The sequence below is a fragment of the Osmerus mordax genome, chromosome 12, assembly GCF_038355195.1.
Source record: "Osmerus mordax isolate fOsmMor3 chromosome 12, fOsmMor3.pri, whole genome shotgun sequence".
Taxonomy (NCBI): domain Eukaryota; kingdom Metazoa; phylum Chordata; class Actinopteri; order Osmeriformes; family Osmeridae; genus Osmerus; species Osmerus mordax.
The window spans coordinates 7,024,525-7,037,599 of NC_090061.1; the positions used below are offsets into that span (position 1 = coordinate 7,024,525).

At 43.4% G+C, this 13,075-nt stretch overlaps 3 protein-coding genes across 6 annotated transcripts in view; 1 reads left to right on the top strand and 2 right to left on the bottom strand.

Moving 5' to 3' along the window:
- Positions 1 to 1,246: 1,246 nt before the first annotated feature.
- zgc:110843 (uncharacterized protein LOC541492 homolog) lies at positions 1,247 to 3,696 on the bottom strand. Its single transcript, XM_067247122.1, has 3 exons — positions 3,621 to 3,696; positions 2,089 to 2,291; positions 1,247 to 1,336 (listed from the first exon to the last, which is right to left on the bottom strand). The coding sequence occupies exons 1-3, from the start codon at positions 3,694 to 3,696 to the stop codon at positions 1,247 to 1,249; spliced, it is 369 nt and encodes a 122-aa protein (XP_067103223.1).
- Positions 3,697 to 5,621: 1,925 nt separating this feature from the next.
- On the bottom strand, positions 5,622 to 11,658 carry ube2d2 (ubiquitin-conjugating enzyme E2D 2 (UBC4/5 homolog, yeast)). The gene is made up of 8 exons (XM_067247940.1): positions 11,574 to 11,658; positions 10,685 to 11,060; positions 9,331 to 9,394; positions 8,274 to 8,305; positions 8,080 to 8,157; positions 7,684 to 7,789; positions 6,688 to 6,781; positions 5,622 to 6,094 (listed from the first exon to the last, which is right to left on the bottom strand). The coding sequence occupies exons 2-8, from the start codon at positions 10,706 to 10,708 to the stop codon at positions 6,049 to 6,051; spliced, it is 444 nt and encodes a 147-aa protein (XP_067104041.1). The 5' UTR covers positions 10,709 to 11,060; positions 11,574 to 11,658; the 3' UTR covers positions 5,622 to 6,048.
- A 180-nt stretch (positions 11,659 to 11,838) lies between these two features.
- Positions 11,839 to 13,075, top strand: part of ppp3cb (protein phosphatase 3, catalytic subunit, beta isozyme) — a 15,377-nt gene continuing 14,140 nt past the window's right edge. For 2 of the 4 annotated variants that reach the window (XM_067247935.1, XM_067247937.1), the window contains exon 1: positions 11,839 to 12,227. In XM_067247935.1, coding sequence (XP_067104036.1) covers positions 12,179 to 12,227 — 49 coding nt within the window. In that variant the 5' untranslated portion in view covers positions 11,839 to 12,178. Of the gene's footprint in view, positions 12,228 to 12,773; positions 12,809 to 13,075 lie in introns of those variants that run through there. The other 2 variants (XM_067247936.1, XM_067247938.1) reach the window with 1 other exon arrangement.

The following is a 13,075-nucleotide window of genomic DNA, read 5'->3' on the forward strand; positions in this document are numbered from 1 at the left end:
GAGCACAAAGTTGTGTCCTTTTGAAGATAACCTACTGCACCACCACGTCTGTCTGGTCATTGCTCCACAGGGCAGTGTATTCCACTCCACCTCTTGTGAGGCTCCTGCCTGTTTGGCACGCAGCCAGATTAGCTGTGCGTGCGTGTGAGAGGACCATTGGTGTGGTCCACAGCACAGAGGGAGCTGTCCTTATATTTTTCTGTAAGGTGTGGAGCGTTACTGGCACTCCGTGGCTGGCTTCGGTACTGCAAAGGGAACAATTCCATGCACCTAATTTTACCAAGATTCGTGCATTTCTGGGTATTAAAAACATGGAATTGGTGTCGGAGCAAATGCCTTAACTACTCTTATTACTTCAAATCTAGTGAACACTGGAGACGGAAGTGGGGTGGACCCATGCACTGTCACCACAAAATCACCACAACACAGGTAATTCACACCATAACATTTAAGACAACATTTATGCATCACTCTCAATGGTCATATTCAGTAGAAAGTTCCACTGAGATGGGCAATGAAAATATATATTTTATGAGTTACTTTTACATGACAACTGACAATATGGCGTAAAGCAGAAACATAAATGCTGTCTTGTCACAAAGTAAATCTATTCTACTGCACTTCCAGATATCTCCTATCAGTTTGCACATTGCTATTTTAAGTTTGAAAGAAGCACCCATTTAGCTGTTCTTAGTGCAAAAGGTCACACAGTGTAACATAGGTTGCACAGTGTAACATAGGTGCGGTTCTAGACAGTCTGTTGATGGGTGTGAACTCTGGGCTGTAATCAAGGCTGTCATAGCACCAGTCATGTTCTTCTCAGGAGACATTCTGAGCTGAGAATGACTCAGATCTCTGTTTATCACAGATCACACATCTCCAGAAAATTCAGGTTGGGGTCAAATCCATTTCAATCTAAACCATACATAATATTCTTTCTTTAGTGCAAGGCACAAATGTTACCTTTATTCAAATAATCTTTACTGTGAGTGCAGCTTTCTGACTAAAGCTAGTTAGGTTATATTTTCAGTACTCCAAATACCCTAAACGAACAGAAATAGAAATGCATCTCGACCCAACTGAAAGCGTCCATTTGTTGTTATGGTTATTTTGAGGTGGTCTTGACATGGACTCATTTAGCTGAATGTTATTAAATCGAGGTGTTGAATCATGGGTAGAACATCGGCTGGCCAGACAGGTGACGTGCTGGCGGACAGAGAAAGGTCCTCCTGATTTGTCAGTCGGGTCAGGCATCCCTTTTCTTGATGATGAGAGGTCCCACGTTGTCGCCGGTCTCGTCGTTATGCTTGGAGTGGGCACCATCACAGTAGGGAAACTAGGGATGCAGAGGAGGCAAAAAACATCTGAAAATGTTGTCTGTAATTTGTGTACGACCTCAGATGGCTGAGTGGTTAGGGAGTCGGGCTATTAATCAGAAGGCTGTTGGTTAGACTCCTGGCCGTGCCAAATGACGTTGTGTCCTTGGGCAAGGCACTTCACCCTACTTGCCTCGGGGACAATGTCCCTGTACTCACTGTAAGTCGCTCTGGATAAGAGCGTCTACTAAATGACTGAATGAATGTAAATAATGTATGTTGATCTCTCTGGTCTATGGTGCGAGATTTCGGCTCTACTGTCTTGACCTCTGCTTGACAGGTATGTTGGCCTTATCATGGTGTGCATTGGCGTAGAAACCGGGGGGGACATGTCCCCCTCAATATTGGAAAATGTTGCATGTGTCCCACCCAAAAATTAGCCTATACCGCAGGGACAAAAACTGTACATTTGGAACTTTTATTTTGAAAGCATGACAAAGAAGATATCGGGTCAATATGTCCCCCGCAATGTCAAAGTCAATCCTACGCCCTTGGTCGTGTAAAATCCCTCTTTGTTTGAAGCTTATGGGGACCTCAAGCCTTATAACACAGTACACAACCAACGTTACACAGGCAGTACCACACCATTGCAATTGTATTTATAACACTGTATATTATATAATCAATACATAATATATAATTGCAAAAAGCACAAACAACAGTGAGTAAAAAAAAGAATGAATGATTGTATTGAGAATGATGCCTGCCTCACTTTTTTGGACTTCCAGCATCGACAGTAGACAGCTTTGTTTCCTATGTCCTCCATGTCGAAGCTGTCCACCACCTTGGGCCGGTCCTTACTGATGCAGGCGTTCACCCGGCCCTTCTTGCAGCTGCGCCTGCTCATGTACCTGCTCACCAGGTAGCCTCCCAGGGCCGCTGCCACCGCCACAGGCATCAGGATAGTCAGCTGGTCTGGCCACATAGATGAGGAAACACCATGCCATCACATCAAATGGTACACATGGCACATATGCCATAGACAGTAAGCAACAAAGGAAGAAAATGACTGAATAGAATTCCATTGACACAAGATATGACTAATCCTGACCTTCATATTTTGACTACATTAGCAGGGAAGACTACAGGCCTGTTTCAACCTAACTTTGCCTCAAGACACACTTGGCCTTTAGTACAGATCAATGACATGGTCTGACATGTGTAATATAGATCACGTGTGAAAGACTAATCTCTCCTCTTTATCCATGAAAATATGGCCAACGATTCAGAATAGCAGATGGCTTACCAGAGTTTCACACAATTAAAGTAGTAGGTGTCTATCATCGACAGGTATCCAAATTAGCCTGTTAGAATTCAAAAGTGCCTGTACACAGTAGGATACTGACCCCGGCAGCAGGAACTTCCTGCAGACCCGAGTCTGACCCCAGATAACCTCCTGTGAAACCCGAACAACTGCAGGTCTGCGCCTCAGCCTGGTTCACAGCACTTCAACGCAGTTTTGAATGACGAATCCCCAACAAGAACATCTAGCTTGCTATTTTTACGCTATCATAGTCTGTCTACATCCTCAGACAAATGCTTTTTAGGTGTGATTTATTGCCTGACACAACTTACCAATTGAGGCAAAATAGGTGACCTAATAACTACGTCTTAACAAATATCTTGGAGGGTAGATAAAGAGATCTTAAAAGTATCAATGAACAACTTTTCCAAGTGGAACGTTGGCACGGCTACTGTGAGCAAATACCAATTTACGCGCGACCACAAGCGGTGCCAAACGCAATCACATGGTACGTTCCTAAGACGTGAAAACAATCGGGCTTGTCAAGGATTTTCTGCAGAGTAAATAGAGTAGGCTATAGACTACATCGGCTTAGCCTAAAGTATGACCAGCTAAGCCACCTGACACGGGAGTCGCCAGTACACCTGCGTTTGATCGCTTGTTTGTCCCATTAAGAACACTGAAATGTTTTTTAATCAAACATATTTTTCAAACGTGCAGTCGACCATCTGTTCGGAAAATTGTTTATAAACACTGCAAGTGATTAACAATTTTATCTTCCAATGTTGGCTATAGCAAAACTGTTATTATGTATCAGAACGGCAACATGATAATATAATTGAAATAAACATCCTTCAACAGTCTTGAACCAGACTACACAGTGCAGGTTAATTAAATGTTGATAGTGGTTAGTGTTAATAATTTACTGCATGACTCATACACAGTAGGTTACTGCTACTCCGGGAATCGGGTATCCTAAAACCTAATTAATTTCAACCTACCTTTAGATATCCGGAATTCAGGGCAGAATGCAGGCATTTGCAACATAGGCAGTGCTATTAAAGTTGGACTTGTCATCTTGACCTGGTTAGTTAAATGTTTTGGGTTTTCTAATAGCCTGCCTATCTCTCTAATAAGGTCAACCCGTTACACTTCTATTCTATGCCTTCTGTCAACTGACAACCTGAGGAAGCCAGAAGAAGGCGACGTCACGGATAAGTTAACCAATAGGACTCAGCACTACGTAGTCAATACTTTTCTGATGAAAACTAATGCTCTGGTGAGAATTGGTCAAGATAAAAAAAAATAGGATAATAAAAAAACTAATGTAAGTCAGTAACTTAATTAGAAAACAAATAGAAGCACCGTTCTTTACTTAGTTTTGCATTGCAATTGTGTCCTTGGGCGGTATAGGTTATTGTGCTGCAATGTCGTCTTTGATGTTTTAAGGCCAAACCATTTATTTTACATCGGCTGACATCGAACCACACTTATTTGACCTGATTCAATAGTAAGTTACCTGATCAGCCAGCTAATTATTTGAATCAGGGGTGCTAGATTAGTGTTGGAGTCACTGCACCAACCTCTCAAATTAAATACCTATTGAGGTATCAATAGGTTTTTCAATAGGTTCAACCCTGAAAGAAGACTGGCATATTTGCCTGGTTTCAATATTTTCTTTTGAGAAGAATTTGTATTTCTGAGCTTAAAGACATTCTGCTACTATTTGTCAAGGTGTACTGATCTTAAGCTTCTAGCAAAAACAATCAAGGAGGGAGTCAGGTGGCTGAGCGGTTAGAGAATCGGGCTAGTAATCAGAAGGTCGCCGGTTCGATTTCGGCCGTGCAAATGTTGTGTCCTTGGGCAAGACACTTCACCCTACTTGCCTCGGGGGAATGGCCCTGTACTTACTGTAAGTCGCTCTGGATAAGTGTCTGCTAAATGACTAAATGTAAGGAATGTGTGCACATCTAGGGAGTCAGATGGCTGAGCGGTGAGGGAATCGGGCTAGTAATCCGAAGGTTGCCAGTTCGATTCCTGGTCATGCCAACTGACGTTGTGTCCTTGGGCAAGGCACTTCACCCTACTTGCCTCGGGGGAATGTCCCTGTACTTACTGTAAGTCGCTCTGGATAAGAGCGTCTGCTAAATGACTAAATGTAAATCTCAACGTCATAGAATACAGAAATCTCTATAAAACCATTCCTCAACTTGCTGTCAAGGCTTTCTGAACATGTACCCGTCTTGAAAGATGGACAATACAATGTCCAAGATCATGAACACAATAGTTTGGATCCTCCCAGGAACCAAGTGTTACATGCTGGGAAAATCAACTGTGGACGCTGGGGTCATGGTTTTTATTACACAGTTTAATCAACACACAAAGCTCAACGAGCCTCTCGGGTAATTCAATATACAGAGTTTGTGTGAGGAGCATGTGTCCCTCGCACCCAGCGCCCAAGCCAGTCCCACAGCCTTGCAGATGTTAGCCTCTAATTCAACAATAGCAAAAAAATCCAATAAAAAAATTAAGAAAACAAAACAAACTAGTTATAGGGAAAACATAATGAAACACAGGATAAACTAAGAATGTTTACTTAAATACCTGGTCCAGAACCTCCGGTTTGTAACAAAGGTGGTGTTGGTGGTGAAAAAAAAGGGCATTGTGTGTGTGTGTGTGTGCGATCTCTCACACCAGAGAGTAATGTGGTGACAATAGAGGGGATGAGAGGATCACTTCATGTCCTTAATAAATGGCCATACCATTTATTTTAATTTTTTAATGCATCTTTCATTTATAACCTGCTATGATTTTAAAAGAATTCCTTGTACCTTGTACATTCCTTCAACACAATGTGAGGTGGCCTTCCTGAAATCACCTGAACACCTCCAAAAACCAAACAGAGACAGGGATGAGGGGGTGGTGAGTGTACAAACCCCCAGTCAGGTCCCCATGCCCACCCACCCGGTGCCACCCCAACCCCATTTCCCACCCACCCTCCCTCCCAGACAAAAGAAAAATACGGTCCCCATGTCTAACAAATGATAAGGAATGCTTTTAGAGTCATAAACACTTGGAGTGAGTGAGGATGCAGGTAGGCAGGCCCATGTGAGGAGGGGGAGGAGCCTACCACCCTACAAAGTGGTCGAGAGCAGGAGAAGGAGGAGAGTGGATGGGGGGAGGAAGAGGAGAGAGGGCTATGTTTGCAGTTTGAGAATATGTACACCATGGCAGCCTGGTTCAGGGGAGGAGGAAGGGAGAAAGTAGGGAATTTAATCGGTGCTCTGGTAAAGGGGAGGGGTGGCTCAAAGTAAGCACTCCAATGGAAACCAACAAAGATCTTTCGTTTTCGTTGTTATTTTTTCTTTTCTTCCGAAGCTTCCCCTAACCTTACATGTTGAGGTGGTTTGCGATGACTCTGCCCCAACACTACATTGCATACTTTTGTGTCCATTCTCGAGCTATTCTGTTGTACCTGGAAGTAAAGAGAAGAGGGAGTCAGTCTTTTTGCTCATTTACAGAGGACATTTCATCACCAAGTCAAAGTCTCTAATGACAAAATCTAGTGTTACAGACCAGGGTTCAAATACACCTGCAAACACTTAACCCTTGTGTTATCTTCGGGTCATTCTGACCCATCAGTCATTGTGACCCAGCGTCGTATTGCGACAACTTTACCGCATACAAAAACAAAGTGAAGCGTTTTCTTTTAACCGTTGGGCTGTCTCAGACCCCCCACATTGCGAAGGTTAAAATAAAATGATTTTTATTTGTTTTTGTATTGGGTAAATTTGGATAAACACAACGATGGTTCGTTATGAACCTTTGGGTCATGTGACCTGAAGGCAGCACAAGGGTTAAATGTGCAACTGATTTACACTCTTGTGTAACAGAGCTGTGACACCTAAGCTCACGCTCATAAGGTAGATCAAACAAACCATAGGTGTCTCAAACAGTTCCCCACCCTGTAATGTATTACAGACATACTACCCACAACTCTCTACTGTCTGAAGGGGCTGGATTGACCCTTGGATGTGAGAGGCTCAGTCCAGCCACTCAGATACTCACTTTTCCCTGTCCGTCTTGTAAATGCGGGCGATCTCAGGTACTAAGGGGTCATCCGGGTTTGGGTCGCACAGCAGAGAGCAGATAGACAGGAGAACTGAGAAAGAGGACCAGGTCTAGTTTTACTAGGGGGAACCTTTGCTCAGAACCACATACAACAAGCTACTTTTAGTACTGATTCTAAACCGAGGAACAGATTAACCATAGACTATGTAAATACATATACAATAACTCCTAATAACTCCTATACGATATGGTTAGACTCTTTGGTCTGCCAATTTGAGTGAAGAAGCACGCTATACATGCACACCAGAGGAAGCACCCGACTTTCTCATTCTAGGAGGGTGTTCCCCTTATCGTTGTCTGCCTTCCGTAACTCCCCTTTATGACAGAGGCAGGAGGGAACAGGGGGCAGGAGGGAACAGGAGGCATGAGGGAACAGGAGGCATGAGGGAACAGGAGGCATGAGGGAACAGGAGGCATGAGGGAACAGGAGGCCTGAGGGAACAGGAGGCATGAGGGAACAGGAGGCAGGAGGGAACAGGAGGCAGGAGGGAACAGGAGGCAGGATGGAACAAGAACAGGAGGGAACAGGAGGCAGGAGGGAACAGGAGGCAGGAGGGAACAAGAACAGGAAGGGACAGGAGGCAGGAGGGAACAGGAGGCAGGAGGGAACAGGAGGCAGGAGGGAACAGGAGGCAGGAGGGAACAGGAGGCAGGGCAACAGTCCAATGCATATATAAAGGTGCAAGCACAGACAGAGGCAAGGAGAGTGACTAGCTGGAATGAAACACAGATCCATACTAGAGCGCTTTCATATCCTCTTCCTACCACACATCGTGAATCACTGATGTAAAGCAGTGTGTGGAGATATACCATGGCCTCAACTGCCTTAGTGGTTGGTGTAAATGAAATTGCTAGCCAATCTCCTTCATTTTGCATGTTATACCTCAAAGCGCGAGTAGGCGATCAAAAGGTGCGATCTACAGCTGTGCGTACCTTTGGAGATGGTGAGAGCAGGAGACCACTGTGATCGCAGGATGTCGAGGCAGATGCTGCCGTTGCTGTTGATATTTGGGTGGTAGATTCTTGTGGTAAACGCGACCTGACAAGAGAGCACGAAGGAGAGAGAGAGAGAGAGAGAATGAGAGAGTGAGTGGGGGGGGGAGAAGATGAAAATGAAACACAAAATCAGGAAGGGGAAATTTGGGTCAAATGTGGTTGCGTACACAAAAATCATCTTCATATAATAGTGACAGTGTGCGTTAAATAGATAAATAGACAATGTTGCACCATCAACAGAGAGACACATCAGATTGACAAATACACAGCATGTTTTTCTGTTTTTGAGCATACATGCAGCACATGCACCTGTGTAAGCACATGCAGTCTCACCTTTGGCGGTTTGAAGGGGTAGTCTGTGGGAAAGTGAATCGTCAGGAAAAATACCCCACCCTGGTAAGGACTGTCATTCTGCAAGGAAAAGAAAAAAGTATTAACATAAAAGTGCTTTATGTAAATAAAAAAATAAACAACTCCTCTGGGCTGTGTGAGAGATGGCACTGTTATTCTGAAGCTGTCAAACTTACCGGCCCCATTATTGTGGCTTGCCAGTGAAACACTGAGAAAAAGAGAAAGAAAGAGAATCAGACAATCTGCAGGAAGAGTGGGCATGTAACCTGCACTTGTACATCTTAATTGGCCATGTCAGAAGCATTTAGACCTATCTATTATAAAAACAGATAGACCTTGACAGGTATATCAGTGGTAGTCGGGGCAACTAAGCAAATGGGCATTGAATGTAAGCAAATAATACTGACATCATTACAAAAATTACAAGGGCCTTTTCCTATTACCCTGTTTAAGGATCTGAGAGAGGTTCCTCCGAATAACAGAATCTCAGATCCATATTTTGAGGTTAAAGACTGTAATGGTGAGCCCACAGTCCTTTGGCCTGCTGTGTCTCTGTCACAAGATGTCATCCATTAAAGTCACCTGGCAACTTAGTTCCTGCTACATATTGGACATCATCTCTTATTTGGTAACAACAATCCATAATCAATTAATCATTGCAATGATGACTTCATTTCCTCCCACTGATTGGTGGAGTGTCAGTGTGGTGTCACTAACAAGTTAAAAGTCAATAACCCCATTGCTTTGATATTGCAAGATAACCCCCCCCCCCACTGTGGTCAGGTACTAAGATGTTTCATGCATTCAATTCATGATCTATCATTTCTAATAGTGGTTGGCTAGGGCAGCAGGGAAGTGATGAAGATATACACAGTGGGGGAAAAAATACAGTACACTTGGTTTTGTAGGTGAGGTAACATAGGTGAGGCAATTAGTGGGAGAACAAGAACTTTCTTGTTCTGATTAACTATGATGACTATGTATTATTAGATTAGAGAAGGACTGATACTTCAGAATCTTCGGAGAGCTTTAGACAGAAGTAGTCTAATATCTCATAAAATCTATTTCCATTAAGTCACAAACTAGAATGTACTAAATTCATAGTAACTCATGATGAGTAACATTTTAATGTCTTCTCTGCCTGAAGGTTATAAGCATAAACTGAGATATATTAATAGTTTATCTGGTTATTAACTAACAACTGGCACTAGTGGTTATGGTTAACAAACTTACTGTCATCCCCTACTGGTCCTGCGGAACACTGGGCTGGAGGGTCCCGTGCCAAGTCATTCAACTCCTGGAAGGACAGAAAAGACAACATTTGTTTTCCACTCTGGTAATACCTAATTATTACAGAAGTGTGGAATGATTGGGAAGAAACACAGTTCATGAACAATGACTGGCACAAAACAACGTATTATAGGCAGTAGGCACCCACATCGTAGGTACATGACTTCTGTCATGTAAATAAGTTACAGGACCACTGTTGCTGCACTGAAACTCAAACGTGAACATGAACTTTCAGGTCAGAATTTACTTTCACATACAGTAGGCAAGCATTTAACCCCCTATGATTATCACAACCAAATTTTCACAGAATTATCCAAATACTGTTCTCCCAAAATCAAAGCTTGGATAGTTTAGGTGGAAGTATTGGGCCTAAATTCAACAAGCGCTATATGGTTGCAAATGCAGTTGTTTGGTTTTCGTTCCCCTGCTACCACACACTGGTTGCTTACAAAGTTCCAGTGATGGTTTGACATTTCTAGCCAGATACTACCTAATGTTAAATTTGGAAAGCCACACAACTTGAATAAGCAAGTTAGCTAGCTACAGTAGTTCTACAGTAACTGTTGTAATTGTAGCTAGTGCTTGTTACTGTAACTGCCAACCTAGTATAAACCTGTCAGCGACAGCGTTGCATAACTGTTTGAACTGGATAAATGGCTAGCACTAGCTGGCTAGACAAAAACGCTCTCGGGGTCCCAGTTTTGAAACTAATCCGTCAAAACAGAGATGGGTATAAGGCTAGCATAGCCAGCTACATATCTTGTCTATCGAATACCGATATTCGCTGGCTTCAGCGCATCGGGATTGAGAACCGTTAGCTTGCTGGCTAGCAACGTCATTGCCATTTGTCGCTAGAGCTTGTTAGCTGGCGCGAGGCCCTTTCGATACATAACGAGGGTTAGCTGGGATTGTGCATTTCCTTCGATTGATATCTTTTTTGTTGTTTTTGCAGAACGCACTTATTCAAGTTAACACTTAAAATGTGGCTGGCTTGTTGTGTAGGCAGTTAGCTACTGCGGGGGCCCTGTATGGTTAGCGGCTGACCGAACAAGGCGCATTGCTTCACGGCACTGGCAGACACTTCAGTTGCTAGTACAAGCTAATAATGTAGCGCTAGCTGCCTGGAATGGATATAACGGCTTGGTTACCATATTGCTAGAAACAAACTGGATATTTAATTCACGATATCTACAACATTGTCCATGAAAAGTCTCTAATTATGAAGAAAATAAAAAGGACTAGGTTGTTTACTCAAACCGCGAAACTGTGGGCCTCGTCGCTGACTTCCTTCTCTTACCTTGTGAATTCTTTTCAGAGCCATTGTTGTGCTAGTAGCGCTGCTGTCACCGAAAACGTGTTATATTCGATTGAAATTTCAGTTGATAGCTATATCCGAGGGGCAATACTTCGTACTATATATCAACCAACACCTTTATTCAATATGGATATTACTGATCACTCTAAGAAAAGGTTGCCGATCTAATTTTAAGGCGAAACTGAAAGATACAAGGGGGTAGAACCGCGGTCCTTCCTCCTGCTGCAGCGGCTACCAAACCACTCATTCAGCACTGATCGTAGAAACCCTTCCGCCAACATGCGCATCCATCACAGATTTTCAGTCCCATGGATTGCGCTGCGAGAAACATAGCAGTGCAATTGACGTCATTCCGGCTCTGGAAAGGAGACGGGGTGTGAGTGTTTCACATTGATAGTTTGAACCAAAATGGCTTTCAAGTATATATTTGGCATTGATGTGAGTTTAAAAAAGGTATTAGAAAATGGTTTACACCACCATATTTTACAATTGTAGTATAGGATATATGTGGGATTTTATTTCTCACAGTTAATTTGAGCATTTTGAGATTACGTTGATAAAATATTATAGGACATTAGGAAACATATTGTGAAGTTTATTAACACGCGGAGTGATTTGAGAATAATACATGGTCCAATCGCGAGTATGCAGCTAGCACTTCCAGGAAGTGTCCGCTCATGTCACATTAAACAATTTAATGTCAACAAAAGTGCATACAATATTGCAAGGCATACATGTTAAGTATATGCTGATTCACACCTTCATATAGGCCTACATGAACAAATATCTGCCATACTGTATTTTAGCTATTTTATACTTATTTATTCAACATGTGAAATGGCAAAAATGGAAGCTTTAGAGCAGTACTTACCTATTCTATAGCCTACTACTGTCCAAGACTCCTTACGCGAAATGATTTATTTCACACACACGCACACACACACACACACACACACACACACACACACACACACACACACACCACACACACACACACACACACACACACACGTACACACACACACGCACCCACACAAACAAAATAAGGGGTTAGTGTTAAGGGGAAAGCCCCATAATACGTCCACATGATGGCGGTATGAGGCAGTCCCTGCATTATGTGCGTGGGAGTTCCTCCTTTCGCCATTCCGGGGTGTTGTCGCACAGTGCACGGAGGGTGTCCTGAAGTGAGGAGAAAGCCTGAGCTTTTCTCGCTCTTCCACTCCCACGGGCATCTCCCCAAGTATTTTCTCTCCAAACTCTCAACAGTCTTTATCCCATCCCAACACGGAATTCAACATGATACAGAAGGCAGGTATATCAAGTCCTTTGGTTACCGCAGCAAGCTTCCCTCGTCTGAGACAGCACGGAGACACCGAGTGATGCCATTGCAGCAAACGTACCCCGCAACCGAGCAAAGTCTACGACTACCCGAGGACCCCAAATCAATTGCTTGGCCCCAGACAGAAGCACCCAAGGATGTCCGACAGCAGCCCGAGCTTGAACCCCGAAGACCGGTTGATTAAATGTAGGCAATGCACGCGCACGCACTATACAGTGATGACTGTCTGTGTGTATTATTGTTTTTGGCCTCATAAACGCAGTAATGTTGCTTTATATAGCCTACATGTCATCCATTTAACCCATATTTGAACCTGGTCGCAGCCACTTGCTCTCTTTAGCTTCAAAAAGGTGGGGGCTGTCGGGGAACAGCTGTACCAACAAATCCAGTCAAGTTTATTGACAGTCCAAACCTTTTGGAATGACAGTCTTCTGCCATTTTGTGCAATATTGTCAGATCTGTCTCCGAATAAATTACGAGAATGCACTTAAAGGAAATGCCCCCTTATAATGAGGCGCTGTGCGCTCTGAGCGACAGTGATGCTGCATGAGCTTGATTTACGCGCCCAGCGCCTGGTGGTGGGTACGTGTACTGTTACAGAATAGGTTATACCCAAGAGAGAAGAGAGAGAGAGAGAGAGAGAGAGAGAGAGAGAGAGAGAGAGAGAGAGAGAGAGAGAGAGAGAGAGAGAGAGAGAGAGATTAGCATCTCGTTCCAATGAAACATTTCTGGCAGTTGGACGATGACAGCGAAAGGCAGACTCAAAGGTAAAATTGTTATTCATTATAGCTTGCGTATTCAATTTTGAATCACACAGCGCAAACGCGTATATCAGATGATGAGATTGTGTCATGAGTTAATAGCCTATGGATTCGTGAATGCAACGATGTGAAAAGAGAGATGCTTTGGGACTTGTCACTTCGCGACCCTGATTTTTTTGGTGAGATCCCTTATGTTGTCAAAATCGGAACGTTTTGACGTGGACTGCTTTCTACCCTACGTGCTTTATAGTGTGGCCTACATCGGCTGTGTCT

Excerpts from the sequence above, each read along its gene's own strand:
- zgc:110843 (XM_067247122.1), bottom strand. The coding sequence starts at position 3,696 with ATGACAAGTCCAACTTTAATAGCACTGCCTATGTTGCAAATGCCTGCA. Across the intron at positions 2,292-3,620 it reads TGAATTCCGGATATCTAAAG|ACCAGCTGACTATCCTGATG; the intron begins GTAGGTTGAAAT and ends CTATGTGGCCAG. Across the intron at positions 1,337-2,088 it reads GATGCTGGAAGTCCAAAAAA|TTTCCCTACTGTGATGGTGC; the intron begins GTGAGGCAGGCA and ends CTGCATCCCTAG.
- ube2d2 (XM_067247940.1), bottom strand. The coding sequence starts at position 10,708 with ATGGCTCTGAAAAGAATTCACAAG. Across the intron at positions 8,158-8,273 it reads AAGCCACAATAATGGGGCCG|AATGACAGTCCTTACCAGGG; the intron begins GTAAGTTTGACA and ends TTTTCCTTGCAG. Across the intron at positions 6,782-7,683 it reads TGCTCTCACCATCTCCAAAG|TTCTCCTGTCTATCTGCTCT; the intron begins GTACGCACAGCT and ends CCTCTTTCTCAG.